General features: G+C 39.3%; 1 protein-coding gene across 1 annotated transcript; it reads right to left on the bottom strand.

The window, feature by feature from the left end:
• Window positions 1–120: 120 nt before the first annotated feature.
• Window positions 121–15,790, bottom strand: mrps5 (mitochondrial ribosomal protein S5). Its single transcript, XM_079459154.1, has 11 exons — window positions 15,664–15,790; window positions 14,540–14,668; window positions 13,000–13,125; window positions 10,774–11,007; window positions 8,669–8,703; window positions 4,425–4,515; window positions 4,108–4,154; window positions 3,858–3,915; window positions 3,471–3,533; window positions 2,951–3,087; window positions 121–1,014 (listed from the first exon to the last, which is right to left on the bottom strand). The coding sequence occupies exons 1-11, from the start codon at window positions 15,710–15,712 to the stop codon at window positions 790–792; spliced, it is 1,194 nt and encodes a 397-aa protein (XP_079315280.1). The 5' UTR covers window positions 15,713–15,790; the 3' UTR covers window positions 121–789.
• Window positions 15,791–20,187: the final 4,397 nt, after the last annotated feature.

Genomic DNA, 20,187 nt, shown 5'->3' with positions numbered 1-20,187 from the left:
AGAAGATCTGAGCTGGATTCTCTGTGCTACTGAAAAAATTTAATTGGCTGAATTGTTGGCACAACAAGGAATCCTAATAAAATTTATGAGCTGTTACTTAAATGAAATAGAGAAACAGAGGTGTCTAATGGGTTCATTGTAGATTTATTGGTGCTCTTACAGTAATGTTACTTACAGGTAAATAGAAGTAGAATGTGAAAGATTGAAAAACAATAATAAATATCTCTTCAAACATTCACATTGCCATGAACTAGAAATATATACTCAGAAACTCCATGAGTACTTGAAAGAACCCTTAAAGGAACAATTCACCCAAAAATGAAAATGTCTTCATTTTCTCACATTCAAGTTGTTCCAAATCTGTATACATTTCTTTGTTCTGATTAACACAGAGAAATATATTTAAAAGAATGCTTGTACCCAAACAATTATTGGCTGCCATTGTCTTCCACTGTAGGAAAAACTGCGTTTATACAAATTTGGTACTGTTGAACAATTTTAAGAATGTATTTCTGGGGCACTTTTGACTACCATTGTAATTTTATACACTATGGTAGTCAATGGTGGCCAAGAACTGTTTGGTTACAAGCATTCTTCAAAACATCTTTCTCAGTGTTCATCAGAAGAAAGAAATGTATTCAGATTTTGAACTCATTTTTGGGTGAACTGTTCCTTTACTGTGCTGTAAAAGTATGGTTTAGGAGCATGCATCCAGTCCAGGCACCTGATCCCAGAAATCAGAGCCACCGGTGCAGTCCAGCAGGATATCATTGTTCAGTCTTGTTCAGATCACCAGATGGTCCTTTTGACCCCTGCCCACACTGATCTCTTAACGCCCTGCGCGGCTTTCACTTCCGCCCAGTGCAGACGTGTGTTGGGTACCTCATCCTGCACTTCCGGTTCGTTACGGGCACCGAGCTGAGGCCGGGCCACGATGACAGGCAGAGGCCCCTGCTCGTCCCTGAACTCCACCACGTTAAGCTGCTTTTTATCAGCCAGAGTCTGATGAGTCTCCTGTAGAAGGAAGGAAAGAGGAGGGGCGATTACAAGCGTGGAGTTTTGTAGCTCAACTAGTAGAGCAAGGCTCTAGCAATGGGTTGATCAGTTCTATTTAAAAAAAAAACTAATTGACATGTATTGACATCCAACAGGTCAGGATGTCCAGAATCAATGTCCCCCCTAATTTTTCATGTGTCTGAGCATACATACAAACTCCCTGAAAATTCATTGGACCAATGTGAGCAACATCAAACGTGCACATTGTGGGCACACCAGTATCACACCGGTCCAAAACCTAAGATCATAACAATTACAGCAGTTATTTCCGATTACTTTTAATATATGTGATTTGGCCTACTTATAATGAAAAAGACAAAAATCTAGTTTTTCATGAGCTGTGTATGTTCATCAGTAAAACACGAAAAGTGACCAGCTGTATAGTTAAAGATACACATAAAAAATTCTGCAGTAAAGTAGGTCCAGTTTGGACAGCTTCTTTCCCCGAATTTTAGTCTGCAGCTGTTCAGAAGAATGTCCATCTCTAGGCTGGGGCTGTGAGGGTCCAGGTGCACAGAGAGAAGCGTGTTTTGCAGAGTAGCCCTTTCTCGCTCAAAAAAAAAAAAAGATCTCATCCAGTTTCACCTCTTACTCTCATGTTCGCACATACTCCAACAGCCATTCAATCTTAAATGAACCGTATTTCTTTTTTACTTTGGCTTGGTGAGTGGATGTGCCACTGCCCATTTATTTCGCCATAGTTCGGCACTTTGCCCCGCACCGTCAGCTATACGTTAACCTGCTAAACAGCGGCACGTACGCATAAAGTGCTGTGAATGACATTGATTGGCTGCATAAGTAAATACGTGTAAGGCACATCATGTCATTGGCTGGACATTGTTAGTCATTGTTTTACTGTAGTTATCACTTGTTGTCAACTCTCACTCACTTACTTGCACAACTATTTATTCTGTATCATTTTGCAATGCATTTATTTTATTTACAGATCAAGGGTGGATTTTATTTTATAGGCTGCATAGATATGCCGTGCGTGGAGACATGTGGAAGCAATGCGCATCTTAGAAGGAACATTGTCCCTAATTATCTTTTATTATGCTCATTTAACACTATAAACTCTCTGTGAACAATGGCTTATTCTGCAGTGATATCTCTCGCTCTCTCTCCTCATAACACCTACTTCTCTCGGGAGAGCCAATCAGCAAGAACTCTTGAACTGCCTGGAATTAAATTAATTTAGCTTGAACTCTTTCTGGTTGCACAGGTGCACCAGGCTAACATCATTAGAGTGGTCTGTGCATGATCTATCTTTCTAGAAACAGGACTGCAATGACAAACTGGTTTGTATTTGGTGTGATTATATATTAACTTTATTGTTTTTTTTATGGATAAGATAAATGAGTAAGAAAGATAAAGTTACTTCAAATCACATTGTTCCGACACTTTACACAGTATCAGTACGTGACTGTGATTTTACTTAGTAGGGAATGTTCTTGGTTCAACATCCCATTTGTTTAAATATCATTTCTATAAAAAAAATGATTTTATGGTTGGATTTACATTAACGGCCAGCTTAAGGAATTTATTTTCTACTTACTTGTTATTACTGGTATGATGTAATGGGACAGGAATATTGCGACGGAAAAACAAGAAAAACATCACACAGCCCCCTAAGAAGATTATTGGCTACACTCTATTGGCTAAAAATAAAGATGCTTAAAAGTTTCTTCACAGCGATGCCAAATATACATTTTTGATTCCACAACAGACCTTTCAGTCAAAGGTTCTTTAAAGAACCATATATGTCTTACATTCTTATAATCTGAATAACCTTTTTCGCCTCAAAGAACCTTTCGTGAAAAACAGAAAATTCCTTTTGCAACCATTTAGACAAAAAGGTTCTCCAGAGAGTATGGGTTTGGTTACAAAGTCTTACCTGACTGGCCAGGCCATGAAAGAGAGCTCTGGTGATGTTGAGGAGGTTGACGGAGCCCTCCACTTTAGCATACATGTCCTGTATTCCAATCAGTTTACAGAGAGTGATAACAGCCCTATGACAGTGCAATCCATAACCTGAGAGCACATGGAGAAAACATGTGTAAAATAACGGTATTAGCCACACATCACAGGTCTCCCAAGGGTCTAGATCTAGTCATAAGAGTTTCTGCCAGGTTTCATTTCTCAGGTGCCAGAGATGAGATGTGATCAATGATGAGGTGTGAGAGGAACGTGCGGGGCCACTTCCTATCGAAGTGTGTTATTTATAAATTGATGTAGAAACAAGACTATGGATCAGAGTCTGAATCACAGACCGTCTCAAATAAAAGACATAGATGGACATGATCGGCTGTGGCTTGGACTAGGTGTGAAGAGAAGTCTGAAATGGGTACCACAAATATGTTCAACAGATAAAATGGATTTAAAAAGCTTTAAATGTGTGCAACCAAATCTATTACCTTCGTTTTGTTTCTTTATTCTTAGCGTGGTCCTTTTAAAGGTGGACTCGATGTCATGATATACTGCACATGAGGATAAAAATTCATTTAAAGACAGATAAATGGAGGCAAAACAGAGTTTCACATCAAACTGTTTCTCTCTCTTCATGACAGTCAAATCAAAATGTACAAAATGTAAACATTTCTCGCATCAACACATTTTATTTTCTAAACTTTAGCAAATAGACCAAGAACTCCTGCGTAAGAAATTTTTGATCTTGTCAGATAACTATGAAACAGATTAGGTTGACCAGCAGAAGTTGTCTTTCAAACCCCAGACAAACATATACACAACATTTACTGTTTCTGCAGGGTGACCACAGATCTTTAAAGTGTTGTATGACTCACTGGTATGGTTGTTGTATCTTTCAATGTAGTAGAGATAATGCACAGCTCGGTTCTTTGCCTGTAAAAACACAGAATTGCAAAAAATACCTTATCTGGCTGGCTGAAGCACAACAGTTGAAGGTGTTCATTTTCAACCCTGGATGTTCGATTTCAAAAAAGAAACCTAAACATCTTGCACAGTTGACACTTATAAGGTTATTAAAGATGCATTTAGAACATTATGATATTGTAAGTATGACCGGTGTCATACTTTTCTTAGTGCAGTGTTCCTGTCTGCTGCCTTCCCCAGTGCAAATCCTGCGGAGAGGTGAAGAAAACAGCCCATTACCTCTCGATTATGGCCATTCTGTCTTTCCACCCACATATTCAACTTATTACTACAGGGTCGCTCCATACACTCCAGACACTCTGCGACTATTAAAGTCACTGGCATGATAGCCAGTCTCAGCTGAGGGTAAGATTATTAGATCCGTCTCTTTTCTTAATGTCACTGCCATCTGTTACCACTAACAAGCCATTTAGCCTTTAAAGAACCATCATTAATAAAGAGTGTGTGTTTGAATTCACCTGCGGCCCCGTTTCCATTGCCGACAGCGACCAGAGCGCTAATAGATCTCTTCCTCCCCTCCTTGGCTGTGATGTTAAACACACTCTTGACCTGTCGATCAAGAACAAACATCACATATGACTCCTGTCAATATCTGCAAAGGAGACATTTTAGTGTGCACTTCCAATAAGCAACCAGCAGGAGCCAGTATAAGCATACTGGAAAGGGCTCCAATGAAATCTCTCAATACTGCAGTGTTCCTCATGCACACATGTGCTTCCTCTCGCTGTAGGCTGTAATTGTATAGGATGACGCATTTATAGACAAGTATTTTTATATCGCTCCCTGCAGTCGGTTGTGTAACAGTTTGCTGTAGGGGTATCGTAGTAATGGGGGAAAAAAGACCTCTGACTGGAAGAACGAAATTGTTTGATGCAGGGACTCCGCACAAGAGACACTTATCTGAGCATGCCATAAATCTGTTTCAATTCAAATCATCAAACCAACAGTTTTGCAGTTGGGCCAAGACAACGAACAGGTGTGCAAGAATGAATATGCTTCCACTAAAACACATTCAGGCTTTTGATTAAACATTGCACAACCCACACTAACAGAAAAAAACTATTCAGGAGAAAAATCCACTGCACCCATTTCTTTGAACCTATTTACATTTGGGTCGAAAATTTTGGGATCAAAGCAAACGCAAAGACATCAGGTTTGTAGGTAGCAGGTCACATAGGTGACAAGGATATCAGTGTTGCTAGTCTGTCTACTGGTCAAATCACGCGGAACAAATTATAACAGCAGATGTACACAGTGGATGGTTCTAAATCCAAGTCATTTGACACAGTGCTATTTAAGTGGAATTACTAAAAACGATGACAGGAAAAAAGAACAATGTTTATTTGGGAAAAACAGAGAAAGATGGGGGGTGACTCCCACCTGCATTCTGTGTGAGTGTGAAATAAATGCCATCTGTTCAGACTGTTAGACAAGCACACACACACCCAACTCCGTAACCAATCCCAATACACTTTTGTTTTGGGCTTCACAATGATTGAGGTTTACTTTGACAACGCAAAGGCACAAAACACTAGCATCTGCTCATTATTTGTACTTGGACTGGGTCGTGTTATTATCCAATCACTATTGGACTGTTGTATTAACCCATAAATTATCACTAAATTAAAAAAACAACTCCACCTCTTCACAATAATGGTGGTAAAAAAAACTTCTGCCGAGCTATTATAAACCAAATCTGTCACTATATAAATATATTTTAAATATACATTTTTTTACATAATTTACATATAAGAATACAGTGAGGGAAATAATTATTTGACCCCCTGCTGATTTTGTAAGTTTGCCTGCTTGCAAAGAAATGAAGGGTCTATAATTTTAATGGTAAGTTTATGTTAACTGATAAGAGACAGAATATAAAAAAATCTGGAGAAAAGATGTTATGTAAAGGTTATAAATTGATTAGCATTTCAGTCAGTTAAATAAGTATTTGATCCCTACCAAGCCGCAAGTATTCTGGCTCCACAGATTGGATATGTGCCTATATGGACCACATATTAGTCCTGTCACTTTAAGAAAGTACTCCTAAATCAGCTTATGTATATAAAGATGCCTGCCACCAGAATCTGTATCTTTCATTTCAACCTATCCACCACCATGGTCCATGACCAAATACGTTTCAAAGGATGTGGACAAGATTGTAGACCTGCACAAACCTTGAATAGGCTACAGACAGAAGCTTGGTTAGAAGACAACTGTTGGTGCAATTATTTATTATTATTATTATTCGGAAATTAGGACCAAATATTTTGTTATTATACAAAATAACTATCAATTGTCCTTGGTCTGGAGCTCCCTGCAAGATTTACCCAATGGGGAAAGATGATCGTGGGAAAGGTTAAAGATCAGCCCATTGGTAACTCGCTATGCCACAATAGATTAAAATCGTGAAGCACCCGCATGGTCCTCCTGCCCAAGAAGGCCCACATGGCTTGTCTGAAGTTTGACAATGAACATCAAAATGATTCAGAAAAGGCTTTGGAGAAAGTGCCGTGGTCAAATGGTTTGTTATTTATAGGTGTTTAGAGTTAAAAGGATCCCTTTTGTTTTTCCGGAAAATTATGCAGGCGTGATGTAATTTCCTGTGACGAACACTGCATTTTTTTGTTTGTTCCACAATAGGAGGCGCCTCCTCCATGTCACCGTCATTTGCCAGAAAAACAAGCCTCTGGTTCACGTGCAGCCGAGGGATAACGGAAGCTAGATATCAACGTTAATAGCGCTGTCAATATGGATATTTCTCTCAAACGCATTGATTTGCTTCAGAAGACCTTTGTTAAGACCACAGAGCCGTGTAGAGATGTTCTTGCAGCTTCAAAAAGTTGATGCCCATTCACTGACATTATACCGCTTGGAAGTACAATAATACTTGGCATTATACAGTAACTTCGACAGCCTAATTCTTCAAGATGAAAGTCGTATTCAGTCAGGAATCAGGATGCCTTGAGGCTTAGTAAAACATGGGTAAATTTTGATTTGCCGGTGAAATATCCCTTTAACAACAAACATTAAGTCCTTGTTAACAACTTTGATAAGAAAGCACATCTGTACATACAATGGAAATCATCTTATTTGATTAGACGCATGCTAAACACACAAACGTGTTTGGTCCGCTTGCCTCCAAGGTGACCATAGCATCAAATCAACCACAATGAAAAATGTGCCGATGCGACAAATAGGAAATTAGGTCATCTAAGCTTTACAAGAAATGATAAACCGCGGCGCAAATGGGTCAGATTGAAGGCCATAACTATAAAATTCTTCTTCTTTTAATCCATCTCCATAACCATTACATCTTTATATCACTCTTCTGTTACCATCAGCCATCTCTCTCTAGTGTCATGCGCTCTTGAGCACTCTGGCTCTCGTCCCTCTCTCTTGGCAGATGACTTCTGTCCTTAGGAGAGTTGCTGGGCTTTACCGGAAATATGTCGCTTAATTCATGTGCTTTTATAAGTACTCGGGCTCTTACTGTCTTTGCTTGTTCCCTTTCAGGACACCAGGGAGAATGAGGGAGAGGGAGGGAGGGCTGGAGAGGAATACAGAGCAGAAAGCAAGCCTGAGAATGTCACAGAGCATTTCAAATGATTTTCTTCTAAAGTGAACTGCAGAAGCTATAAAACGAGTTGCACAAACTTTTAAGGTTTTTGTTAATTTTGTAGCAAGAATTCGGATGAACTTTTCTCTTTCTCCTTTTCGCTGTTTGTAGGGCGAGTGAACTTTTGTCCAAACTATTCCTTTAAATCATCTGACACTAGAAAAGACTGAGGGGTCTGACTCACAGTCTTATGCACTACTAATCACTACTGCCAGTGCCAAGAGCACTGACACATCCATCAACAAGACAGAGAGACAGTATGAAAGAGAGAGAAGTTCTTTTAACATAAATCATCGGAATATCAGCCTTTCTTCGGATTTCATGAAGTGTTCATATAGGAAAAGGTTAGACTATAAACCTGTCTACACCTCTGCCAATAAAGCTTTATGGAAATGAAACTATCAGAGGACAAGAAGGAAGACAACATGCAATGTGCAGCAGAGTAACAGAGAGAGAGCGAGCAAAGAGAGAGAAGACCCGAGGTGAACCTCTGTACTCCGTTTTCCATACTGAAATCAGCAACATTTCTGCCAAATGAGTCTGGTGGTGCCAGCCTGGGGCTCCATGCAGAGATTTGTTTATCAAACGTTCATTGTCGTGTATAATTAGATAATGCTCCAGACGCTCCACACTACATGCTAATTTTGTGTTGTGCAGATCTGGTATCCTGTCAGCCCACGTCAGGCAGTTAAGAGTGGATGAGAAACTTTGAGAGAATTAAATACAGTGTGTACACACACACACACACACACACAGAAAACCACTCGAGACTCTCACACACAGTCCAAAAAAACTACTTATGAATATGACAAAGGCGCACATTTGAAATTTACTTCCTTTGGTATTACATTTACATTAGTGAGAATGCAGAATATATAATAGTTCAGTTTATGTTCTTAAAAAACACAATACAATTGCCCACTTTTACAATATATATCAAACAGCGATAGATAAAAAAAGGGACCTATTTTTGTCTATTTCTAATGCCTATATTCAATCATGTCACATTCACTCAGAAGTCTCTCTATTATAATTGTGAGAGTTAAATGAGTTTTAAATTCAGTTGCAATTACGTGTTGTACTCACCTCTATGACACGCGAGTCGAAATCTTCATACGTTTCTGTGGAGAAAAACAAAACGTTTTAATCCCCAAAACAGCACAGGTTGAGCTGTACACCGATTGCTGAAAGCGCACCTGAACAATCCCTATTTGTGTTTGATTAGGGACAGCGAGAGTGTTAAACGAGATTTGCAGAGCAGTCTGTTATGACCTCTGCCCCCGGGGGGTCTACGCTTGCTGCAGTAACTCATCACAGGTCTTTTATTTTGCCTGTGAGAGGCGAGAATATTTCCTAGATTTAAAGCTGGGGGTGTTGCCGAGTGATTCGGGGTGAAAAGGTTGACGTGATTTAGACTTCGAGCATCACTGTTGCTGGGCAATCCATCACAGGACTACCCAAGATTGCGCCTACCTCCCGCCAGCCAATCAGACAGCGGGAAACCAAGACGGTAAGTGGCAGAACGACATTGAACAGCAGTGTAATTACAAGGAGATTGCACTTTCTGCAACTAGTTTTGAGAGAGAGGAGTGTGTGCCTCAAAGCAACTAAAGCATGCAGATATTAGATCACATGTAGTGTGTAGTATGAGTGTAAAAAACATTTTCTTGTTGTTTTAAACCTGCACGTCTCTTTTCAAATTAGACTAAACAAACAATAGCTGCTGTGTATTTTTCATATACCCTGAAATTGGGCCATGTGATATTAATAATAACGTTACTGACACATCTAATATCTACATTTATAAAGTAGGGATGCTCCGATCCACCTTCTTTGCTTCCGATACCGATTCCGATACCTGAGATTCAGTATTGGCCGATACAGAGTACCGATCCGATACTAAGGTAAAAAATTTAAAGTGCACAATTACTTAATAAACTATGTGCATTGCTGTGCAAGACATCAGGATCGACTTAACATAAATTTCCTGACCCCGTAAAACAAAATAACAAACTAATGATTCACAAATTTAGTAAATAGTTTATTAAACCAGCACCGGTGCAAAACAAATGAAAAATAAAACAAAAGTGTTCACTATCTTTGGACAAAAGACATTCAAAATTAAAGTGCAAATTAAGCAGCTGAATATAACAACAGCTTCACTACCTTGATAAACGGGTATAATTAATGGAAACAAAATCTCTTAATAATTTTTAAGAAAGTGCAAAAATAATTTAAAAATCAATTCGCAATAAAGCAGCTGAAATTGAGCAAAAAAATAATAGCTTTACTGCTTTAGATATTCAAAATAACAGGAATCAGATCTTTTTAATGCTTTAGTCACTAAAGCAAAGTCTACTTAACTAAACCAAAGTTTAGTGAGAATAAAATTTAACATCCAACACAGAAACAGATTAATAAAACACTAGCTTCCCATGTTTGTTGCATTTAACGTGGCATTTTGTGGCACAAAATTCTCATCCAACCAGTGTGCGGTAAAACTTAAAAGCGACACGGGGGACATGTAGCAGCTCCAGATATCGGTTGTAAAACTCACCGCATTGACATCTTTAATTTTTTCGGATATGTGTTTGCAGACTTTTCGGTACAGTTCAAGGTAGAGATAAATATTTACGCTTCGGCGTGTCATACTGCGGCTCCAGGTGGTTTATAAGGAGTCTGAAGCCATTATTCGCAACGACGGACAGCGGTTGCCCATCCATAACAATGAAAGTGGTGGAACTTATTGGCGTAGCTGTTGTAAAATAACTCCAAATGACAGATATTTTGGCTCGCTCCATGCTGTTCGCTGCTATATGTTCACTTGTTCACGTGCACTATGTACAGAGCACGTTGCTAGCGTATGATGTCGCACGTTGCTAGTGTATGATGTCGCACGTTGCTAGCGTATGATGTCGCACGTTGCTAGTGTATGATGTCGCACGTTGCTAGCGTATGATGTTGCACGTTGCTAGCGTATGATGTCACACGTTGCGCAAAGCACGCCCACGAGAGAGTTTAAGCACCGGTGTCTCCATGAACTTTTACATCGTCTAGCACAAATTTTATGTCAGATCGGGTATCGGTGACAAATTGCACTGATACCCGATCAAGAATTGTATTCAGTATCGACGCCGATACCCGATACAAATATCGGATCGGAGCATCCCTATTATAAAGTGCACACACACCTCCGTTAGGGCCTGGGTCTGGCGGGCCAAGACTGATCCCACCCCAGGAGTTGCCCGTCCATCCCCTCTCTCTCTTTATCTTGGTCTTCCTGCGCTTGTCCCATTCATCTCTTTGGCGTTCCAGTGCGGCTGTGACCTCTTTTTGCTCTGCGTCCCCTCGCTGTGAGGGCTTCTGGACGGAACCATCCTTATACACTGCCGTGTTCAGACCGGGCCACAGATACCCAGCACGACCTGAGGATGACATCACGCAAGTACAGACGCTGTTACTGGTTATTAGATGAAGCTTTGCTTCAGAAAAAGACTCAATGAACTGAAGAGAGAGAGTGAGAGACCAATCGATAGAACTCCCTTGAGGTCTTTTTAAGTGAAAGTAAATAATTGGACTCAATAAAAGTGACCCTCTGTGAGTGATATCAGCTTAACAGAGGGTTAGATTCTAACAGAAAATATGAACTACTGAACTTCAAAGCTATTTTATCATTAGCTGTGTGCAAACTGAGTGAAATACCAATAAACAATAATGTTATTTTTTAAAGGAGTGAAAATTCTTATGCAGTAAAGCAAATGGGCATACACTGGCAGACATTTACCAATAGAGATAATTCATATAGAAGCATGGGGTTAAAGGGTTACTTCAGGCTTGATTAAAAATGTCCCCATGTTTATCTTACCCTCAAGGCATCCTAAGTGAATGCGACTTTCTTCTTGAAGAATAATGCAGTCGGAGTTATAATACCACGTTTACTTTTACTTCCAAGCGGTAGAATGGGATTGAATGGGTGGCAAATATTTCGATCAAAGAAAGGCTCGACACGGCTCTGTGGTCTTAAAGTGGCCATAACTCAGAAAGTTACCTGTATATCTCATGGTAATCTTGATTACTTACTGAATAGTATCGCACCCTTCAAATATCCGCAGAGACTTTAGTTTGATAAAATTTATAAAGACAGATACAGCTGTTCACTTATTTCCGAAAACATGTGACGCGTGAAGGGGGGTGGAACTAAAGCACGTGCGCACACATTGCCAAGAAAACACAGACATCAGTTTCACTTACCGCGTGCGGTTCATGTCCAGAATCTTTTAGCACTGGGACCCTTTCAAACTCCCTCAAAATCAAGTGTTATATCCATCATTTATATAACATTAATTACCCAAATGCAGCGAACAAACACCACAGCTGAACTTCGCGAACATCTCTCTCTCTCTCAAGTTCAAGTGACTTTTGCGCATGCTCCTCCCGCTCTCCATGGTTGATGCGTGGGCATGCTGCATGCGAAGCATGAGAAGAGTGCACGTTTAACATTGTAAAGAAGTCAGAATGCATGACACACCGTTGCACCAACCCTATATCAAAGGTCTTCTGAAGCGAATCTATGCATTTGTTTAAGAGAAATATCCATATTGGCATCGCTATTAACGATAATGTATAACATCCGCTGCAGGCGAACGAGAGGCTTGTTTTTTGACTAAATGATGGTGACGAAAGCCCCCGCCCAGAGGACACTAATACTAAAGCTAGTACTAAAAATGTATGTAAAATTTTCTTTATTTGTTTACGTTTTATGAGTGGTGTCATTCTGAATACAAAGGATGGGTGTCCATTGGAACCAAATCGCTTGCGCGTCTGATGTTTTGGTTTAAAAACATGCATGATTGAGAAAATAAAGACTAAAATTTCAGCGGGACTGAAATTAAAAGAGTTAATAAGAGACAAAGTTCAGGACCTGATTGATGTGAGTTATATCCAAAAAAAATAAAAAGAGTTATTAAGAGGTTTCAAAAAATTACGCTGTAGGCAAAGTGAATCCAGGTGCTGGATCAAAGGCATTTCAGACGCTTGAGGGTAGACCCCTAAAGGCAGATTTTTACGGACCTACGCCGTAGGCTACGTGTCGGTTTTCATTTATCCTCCTGCATTGTTGTTGTGTAACCACGACAAGAGCTAGGAACGCCTTCTGAATACATCTTAGAGATCTGAACGCAGCTTAAGGATCACAAGGAGTTAGGAAATGTTGTGAATCACTCTGATGAAACACTCACTGAATAAGTAACTCAATATCAGTCTCACTGACGCACAAGACAGGTTTTGTGATGTCTGTCTTGATGAACTGAATAATGTACTTAAGGTTTGGGAAACTTAAATTAGCATCATTACAGCTTTATATGTTTATATATGTTCTAAAACAGAAAAGAAAGAAGAGAATTGTGGGTAATGTGTACCTTCTCCAAGATTCTGTCCTCTGTTGAGATCTCTTTTTAATTTACGTTTGGTTCTCTTTCCTCGTCCTTTTCTGGCACCGGCGCCCGTCTCAGCTAAGACACCCCGCCAGAGTTCTTCAGCTGTCACTGAGTGAAAAAGACACATGTGAATCAAACAATCAAACACACACACACCTATAGTCACACTGTCTGTTAACAGTTTGTCAAAACACAGCCAGCTAATTAGACAATGTGACAAAACAAAGAATAATCTAACTAGTAATTTGTTAGCCTATCTATGTTCATTTCAGCTGTTGGTTTTGCAATGCAAGGATGGACTTTCATCCACATTCGGTGTCTGTGACTGTGTGGCTGATCTGGGACATTGGGAGTTGTTTGATGTTGTTCAGATTTAATTAGGACTTAATTAGATGAGAGCGAGAGGGCTGCCAGACCTAATGATGCATCCGATTTCAACAAAAGCAGTTATAGAAACATCATAATTCTATCTGACAGCCAAACTTCCCCAATACACACAGACTGACATCAACCTCAAGCAAACACACACTTGCATCCGGACTGACGTAATCGCACCATCTGCAAGAGACCCTGCAGGCACATCCCCATGTAGTTTGAAAAGTTAAAAACAAGATAATTTTTAAAAGAACAAACTTCTCTTTTGTAACCGTAATATATTTTTTTAAATTGTACCATTTAAACAAAGAGGGATATGTCTCATAGTGCAAATGAGCAGTTGCATACAATTTTTAAAGGGATATTTCGCCAAAGGATGTAATTTCTCATGTAATTTCATACATGTATAAATTACTTTGCTATGATGAACACAAGGAAAGATATTTGAAAGAATGATAGAAAGAATGCAAAATACTTTTATAATTTTTTTTACATGATATGCTTTCATTTTTTTCTTCTATGGTGAAGGATGATGTCCCAGTACTGAAAACTGCTAACATTCTACCAAACATCAATCTTTGTGTTCAATAGAACAAAGACATTTATACAGGAATAATCTGAGGGCGAGTAAATTATGACATTTATGGATGAACTATCCCTTAATGGATAAATTGCACCTTCTGCATATTAAGCTTAAATAAGTCATATTTATGGGCAGATTTCATAATGAAGCAGAGATTGTAAATGCTAAAAAATAATTGTCTAAAATTTGTCCATACTGGTAAAATGTATGCGTCAGAAAATCATGCATAAACCTACAGCAGCAGTATAAAAGGTTCCTAAAGTTGATTTTAAGGTTCACAAAAGAATAAAGTAGCTTATTGTTTATGTCATGAGCTTGCCGTGGTCACTACTAATGATAAAATGATTGCAAACTTGCAAATAACATTCAGCAGACAAATGAATCTGAATCAAAATCAATTTATGCACTTCTAATCCCTTCTAGGGTGACCTGAGGTTAAATGTCCTGTTCAAGGGCTGCTGGTCCTGATCCCTAACCACTAAGCTTCAAAATGTCAAGACTTCTGTGGATGCACATAAAAGCATAAACATTAACGCTAATATAACAGTCTCATAAGCGTTTTACGTTTGTTGAAGAAGCTGCTATGTCTGTTTGGCTGCAGGGTGGCTGTGACTGGAGCGTACTGGGTGGGACTGCGTCTGACAAAGTGGGAGAAGTGAGCGGCGCCCCCTGGTGCCCTCAGTGTTCCAACACCTGTTGACAATAAAGACAGTTAAGACTTTTCTCCAAAGCAAGAATAAGAATTCTGTGCTACCTAATACAAAGCCAGCTCTGCAAAATTCAGTACCCAAACCAGGATCAGCGATTACAGATTATGATACCAGAACTGTCCCAATGCTGGTTTGACCAGTTTAAATAAAATAGATAACTACAGAAACAATGTAGGAGTGCAGAGTACAGTATATTCATGTTTACCAGTACAATCTATTTCGCATTTGGTGCAGTAATAAACAGTCCTAGTTATATATGTAAATTTGATCAGAGTCACTATATATGTGCTTTGCATCCAGAAAAATGTGCACCCAATTTAAAATGCTTACTGTCAGTAACAGATCTAACTGCTATTGGAAAATATCATTTAAGGAACAAGGTCAAATACGTTTCATAATGAACAATATTGAATACAATAGCCAGAGAAAATAAATTATCTACACGCAAGTGAACTCAATATCTTAAAAACGCTAACATGACTTCATACCTTAAAATATAACGTTAATAGTTGACGTCATCAGACACCGATGTAAAGCAAATTACTGTGCAACTACTTCTGTGTGAAGAACGTAATACATTTCAAACCTCCTATTATTATCTGCAAAAAATCGGATTTTTGAATCATATATATATATATATATATATGACATCTATTTCAAATATAGTAACGAATTGAACCAGTGCACCTCCTCTATATTTCTAAGGTCTGTACGACAATTTCAGATAGGAATGTCAGAGTCGCGATACAACTTACAGAAGACATTTTTCGTAAGAGACTCACCGAAGCGTGTTTTAGCAGATTTATTTTATTCCTGGTGTCTGACAGAGTAAGCATGCTCATGTTAGCTTTATCTTCGAAACCTCTTCTAAACTACATTTATCCTTAAGTATGCACTTATTTAAGTAACTATAAACAGCAACAACACTTAACAAAGACAAAACCACGAGACAGTCAGAAGTTAAAGATTTAAATTCACCTTCATATGATAACCTGAGGACACAACACAGCCTTGTGACCGCCGCCATGTTTGGAGGCTGAGGGGTCCTTCAGCGCTGAGCGTGCTGTCCTAACATCTGCCTGACTAAAAATACGTCAATTAGAGCGTTTGTTCAACCGCTTTAAAAGTTCATATAAACGATTGTATTTAAAAGAAAAAGACAACAAATGGACGAATGGATCACTAGTATATACATAAGGTAATTTCAAGGGCTGATGTAGAAATTTATGAATAATTTAGTGCCTGTGGCAGTTTATTTGTGCATATAACGTTATAAAAGTAATTTAAACTGATTTATTATTCGGCACATGACTTGTAAAAAGAATTTGCAAAAATGATGTTCATACCAATGAATAAACGTACAAGACTAGTAAAGTAAATATGCTTTAGTATCGATACACCATGGTATTATCCATTTACATTTACATTTATTCATTTGGCAGACGCTTTTATCCAAAGCGACTTACAAGTATCCCTGCAACTGAAATGCATGCTTTTATAACAATTTTATCAAGGATATCTTATAAAAGAAGTAATTTTGGGTTATTATTCCACGTATGCAACGCCATCAAAACATGAAAATGTAATGTTTGTGTTAAAAAGGCTACGGCTGGTATCTGGAGGTCTCTCCGGGTCTCACATCATATCTGTGCTTTCAAGTCATGTGGTACATTACACACATCTGTAGTCAGGCTGTGCCGTGTGCATTAGAGTAGAGGATTGACACCTGTGAGTTCAGTGGAGCCTCACTGAGGCTCCTCACATCTTTTAATCAGCAGCTCCATTATCAGGTGCAGTCAGACGGTGTCCTGTTCAGACTGCATCTAAATCACAGGGGAACCTGCCGGTACCGAACAGGCTCTAAACCGAATCTGTGCAAAAGTGCTCATAGAGAGGAAAAGAGAGAGGAGATATCAAGGAAGATATATGGAGGAGATAAGAGTGTTGGAGAGAGAGAGAGACAGAGGCTGTTTCTGAGACCTGAGGCAACTTCCTCGCTGCCCAGTCAGTCACTGAGGGTGAGGGTACATCCTCAAGCATCCTTGATTTAAATCAAACTGAAGTATAGGCAGAGATCACAAATATTAAGTGAAGGCAATGCTTATTCCTCTGTAGAATGCTTTTACCTAAAAGGTAAAAAATGCATTTATTTCCATCACCAACCATTGGAAAGTAATTTTTCATGTCAATTGACAAACTGCAAGGACAAATGATGCATCTGTGCTGCTTTCATAAATAAACCAGATGAATGGATCTTAGTAGACTGAATGTTATATGAACAGTTGTTGTCTTCGCTGTTAAAGATTAGCAGCGTCAACGGCAATATGTTGTTTTGGATGCTGGCGTCCCTTAAAGGCATGCTTACATTACAGGATTGCGAGACTCCCCGAATCATTGTGGTGCTTACTCAAGATTTTTTTGTCATCTGTCGGCTTCGTCGTAACAATGTGCATATTACACAACACAACGACATTACAGGACTGCAAGACTCCCAAAATCATTGTGGTGCTTACTCAAGATTTTGTTGTCATCTGTCGGCTTCGTAGGAGCAATGTGCATATTACACAACACAACGACATTGAGGTGCACAAACTTGACCTTTGGTCAAGAGCAGTCATGTCCAACAGTGAAAAAAGTTTTTCACATAAATGAATATGAGAAATTTACCAACCTCTGCACAGCAACCAGGTTCATTTGAAGAACATGTTAATCTTTGCCAGTAAGGCACCACTTAGACCAGGACTAACCAGTTTGAACTTGCATAAACAATTCATGCTGGTCCAATCTCGACTTTTCAGCAGGATCACTATTTCCATTTAGTGCCTGCATAAACAAAAGTTTTAGCAATAAGAGAAGAGGGTGTGTCGACACAAGATAACAGCCAGGAAAGTCATGAATGACAGGATAGAGGGGAAGGAGGAATGAACCGTTACGTAGCATGAAGTGATACTTCAATGGAAGTGACGCTGTGAACCAGGCTGTCGGAGAAAAGCAGCTGATGGGACCGAGCAGTAGAAGGAAAGCGAAAGGACGGGAGCTTGCAGGGCTGTCAGGCTGATAAATGTTGTCTAAAATCTAAGCGTGGTGTTCCCGCATGCATCCAAACACAAGCGTTTCCAATTTCCTGTGTGACAGACCAAGCTGTCGGCGATGCGACAGAAAACAGATAAGGAAGTCTCTGGAAAGGCACAGTCAGCGCAGCATGGCCGATTATTAATCATTATATGTGCAGGAGTGGAAAAATGCTGATAGATTATACAGGAGGAAGGAGAGGTGATTGGTTGGGGCGGCAACAAGTGGCCAATAATAAACCAACCCTTTGGGGGTTTGATTGCTTTCATCTTCAATCCAGCAAACTACAATGCAAAACAGCACTTCAAATCCATTTTTATATAAATGTGTGTTTTATATAAATGATTTTTATTTTGGGGTGAAATGTCCTTTTAAGTATACAGGTTTGCTTTATTTTCCCATCACGCATGTTTAAGTGTCGTAACCCAACGTTTCTCTAGGTAGTAGCCCTTGTGGTGAAGCTTCTCTGCTAGGGGTTGAGTCTGCAATCACCCACCCACCAGCACCACGGAGCATAATTGGAGGCCTCTTGGTTATATAATCATCAGAAGCATGGACCAAATGCGTTTTCTCTCCCCTGTGAGCTCATGCAGTTTCTGAAATGATACTCTACCTGGGAGCAGCAATCAGAAAGTGTGTAGCGCAGATAGAAAGGATCAAGAGAATAAGGTTTGGGAATTCACAAGAGATCTAGAGATATCTAATTGAGTATGTGATGTGCCACAATCACACAACATCCATCAATTACCCTTTTATCTTCAGTCTAATCACACGAATGAGACACATTAAAACTTTGTCGTTTAGACTGTGGCATCTAATTAGTTGTGTTAAACTGAAAGAAAATGAGAAGAATGGGTTTAATAAGCTTTTTCCCTGTAATGTGTATCTTCCAATTTGCTCTTCAGAACAGAAGAAGGTATTTCTACACTGAAGTTTCGGGGCGTTTGAGATACGTTTAGGGAGAGATTGATGGGCTTTTCGCAGAGCTGCTCTTATAGTCTCATCAGCATAAATTCTACAAGGTGCCAAAAGAACATCCTTGAATGAGCCAGAACATCTAAATAAACCCGACATTTTCATTTTCAGTGAATTTACTGGCTTTTGCAGTTTTTCCCATGCACGCACACGCACATATAAATAGCTGGACTATGATTACAAGCACACTACACACGTTATTGTATTGTTCTTTATTCTTGCAGGCATGTGTCATTCAAATGGTGCTTTCAGAAAAGCGCTTCTCCAACTGATTTATTTTGAGAATATCAATATATAGAGGGGGTCGTTGTGTGTGTATGTGTGTGTGTGTGTGTGTGTGTGCGTGTGTAAGAAAGAGAAAAAGAAGAAAATTAGTTTTCTACTCCGTCGATAAAAGACCAACTTAATTCCACGGCCACAGAGTAAAACAGACATAACAAACTCAATTGTCCATAAAGAGGACCAAACAACCTTGCTTTGCTTTTAGCAGTAATGGAATACAGGGCTTGTGTAAAACCAATCGTTTGTACCGTCTGGATAGTTTTTCTTGGCTTTTAACATAATGCTGTGTTTGCAACCCATTGTACCTCAAATGCAGATGTCGAATGAAAAGAGAACACCAGAAAAAAAAGTTGAAATAATCTATCAGGTATTGGTTACCAGCTAGACCCAGTTGCAATTGACTAGTTCCATATTGGACCCAGGTGATGTATCTGCCCAGGTTTCACATTGCTGGTTTGCATGGTCCAGTTATCTCCTACTGGCAGAAAGAGAGAGAACAAGGCAGAACCTTAAGAAACTATCAAGGAAAAAAGGTGAAAAGAGAAGAGGCAATAGCTGGCAGGCAGCGAGGGAGAGAGCGCACAGAGATAAAAATGGAAACAGACGTGCAGTTACAGTGTGGACAGGTGGGAAAGAGGTCACCCTCCTGTAGAGTGAATGAGAGAGCAATGGAAAGCGTGAAGGAGAGCAGGTGATTTGAAATGACAGCATGGAGCACACAAATAAATGAAACTGGTGAGATGAGGTGACCCTGTGATCCACGCAAAAACACAAACGTGCACATTTGTTTTATGTCAAGCGGAGGGCCTTTCTTTACTTACTTATGCTTTCTTTATTTTATAGTAATGGAACTTTCTGTATTAAAACCATTGCCTTACCTTGACATCTAAATATGACCTTTTTACGGTCTTAGATTTCATTAAATGGCTGTGTTTTTTGTTTACAGGTTATGTTGGCTTGGCTGACATGGCACAAGTAAAAGCACTCTGAGACTGCATAAGTATAGATTAGTGCAGTAGACGCACTAAAGCAATTTTCAGTTAGCAATGCCATTGAAGAAATACACTATTTGCATTCAGCTATGGTTAATTAGAGAATAGAGAGAAAGGGGCAGATAAGAGGATTACTGAGATAAAGAGAGTTCAGCTGGTCATGTGGTTTTGCAATAATACA

The sequence above is a fragment of the Barbatula barbatula genome (assembly GCF_947034865.1).
Source record: "Barbatula barbatula genome assembly, chromosome: 6".
Lineage (NCBI taxonomy): Eukaryota > Metazoa > Chordata > Actinopteri > Cypriniformes > Nemacheilidae > Barbatula > Barbatula barbatula.
The sequence above is the reverse complement of the archived record's forward strand: the minus strand, read 5'-3'. Positions and strand labels throughout refer to the sequence as shown.

What these genes read in the sequence shown, in the direction of transcription:
- mrps5 (XM_079459154.1), bottom strand. Translation starts at nt 15,712, where the DNA reads ATGGCGGCGGTCACAAGGCTGTGTTGTGTCCTCAGGTTATCATATGAA. An exon ending in TAGCAGCTTCTTCAACAAAC is followed by an intron (nt 13,126 to 14,539) that starts GTAAAACGCTTA and finishes TTTTTCACTCAG; the next exon opens with TGACAGCTGAAGAACTCTGG. An exon ending in AGACCCAGGCCCTAACGGAG is followed by an intron (nt 8,704 to 10,773) that starts GTGTGTGTGCAC and finishes TTTTCTCCACAG; the next exon opens with AAACGTATGAAGATTTCGAC.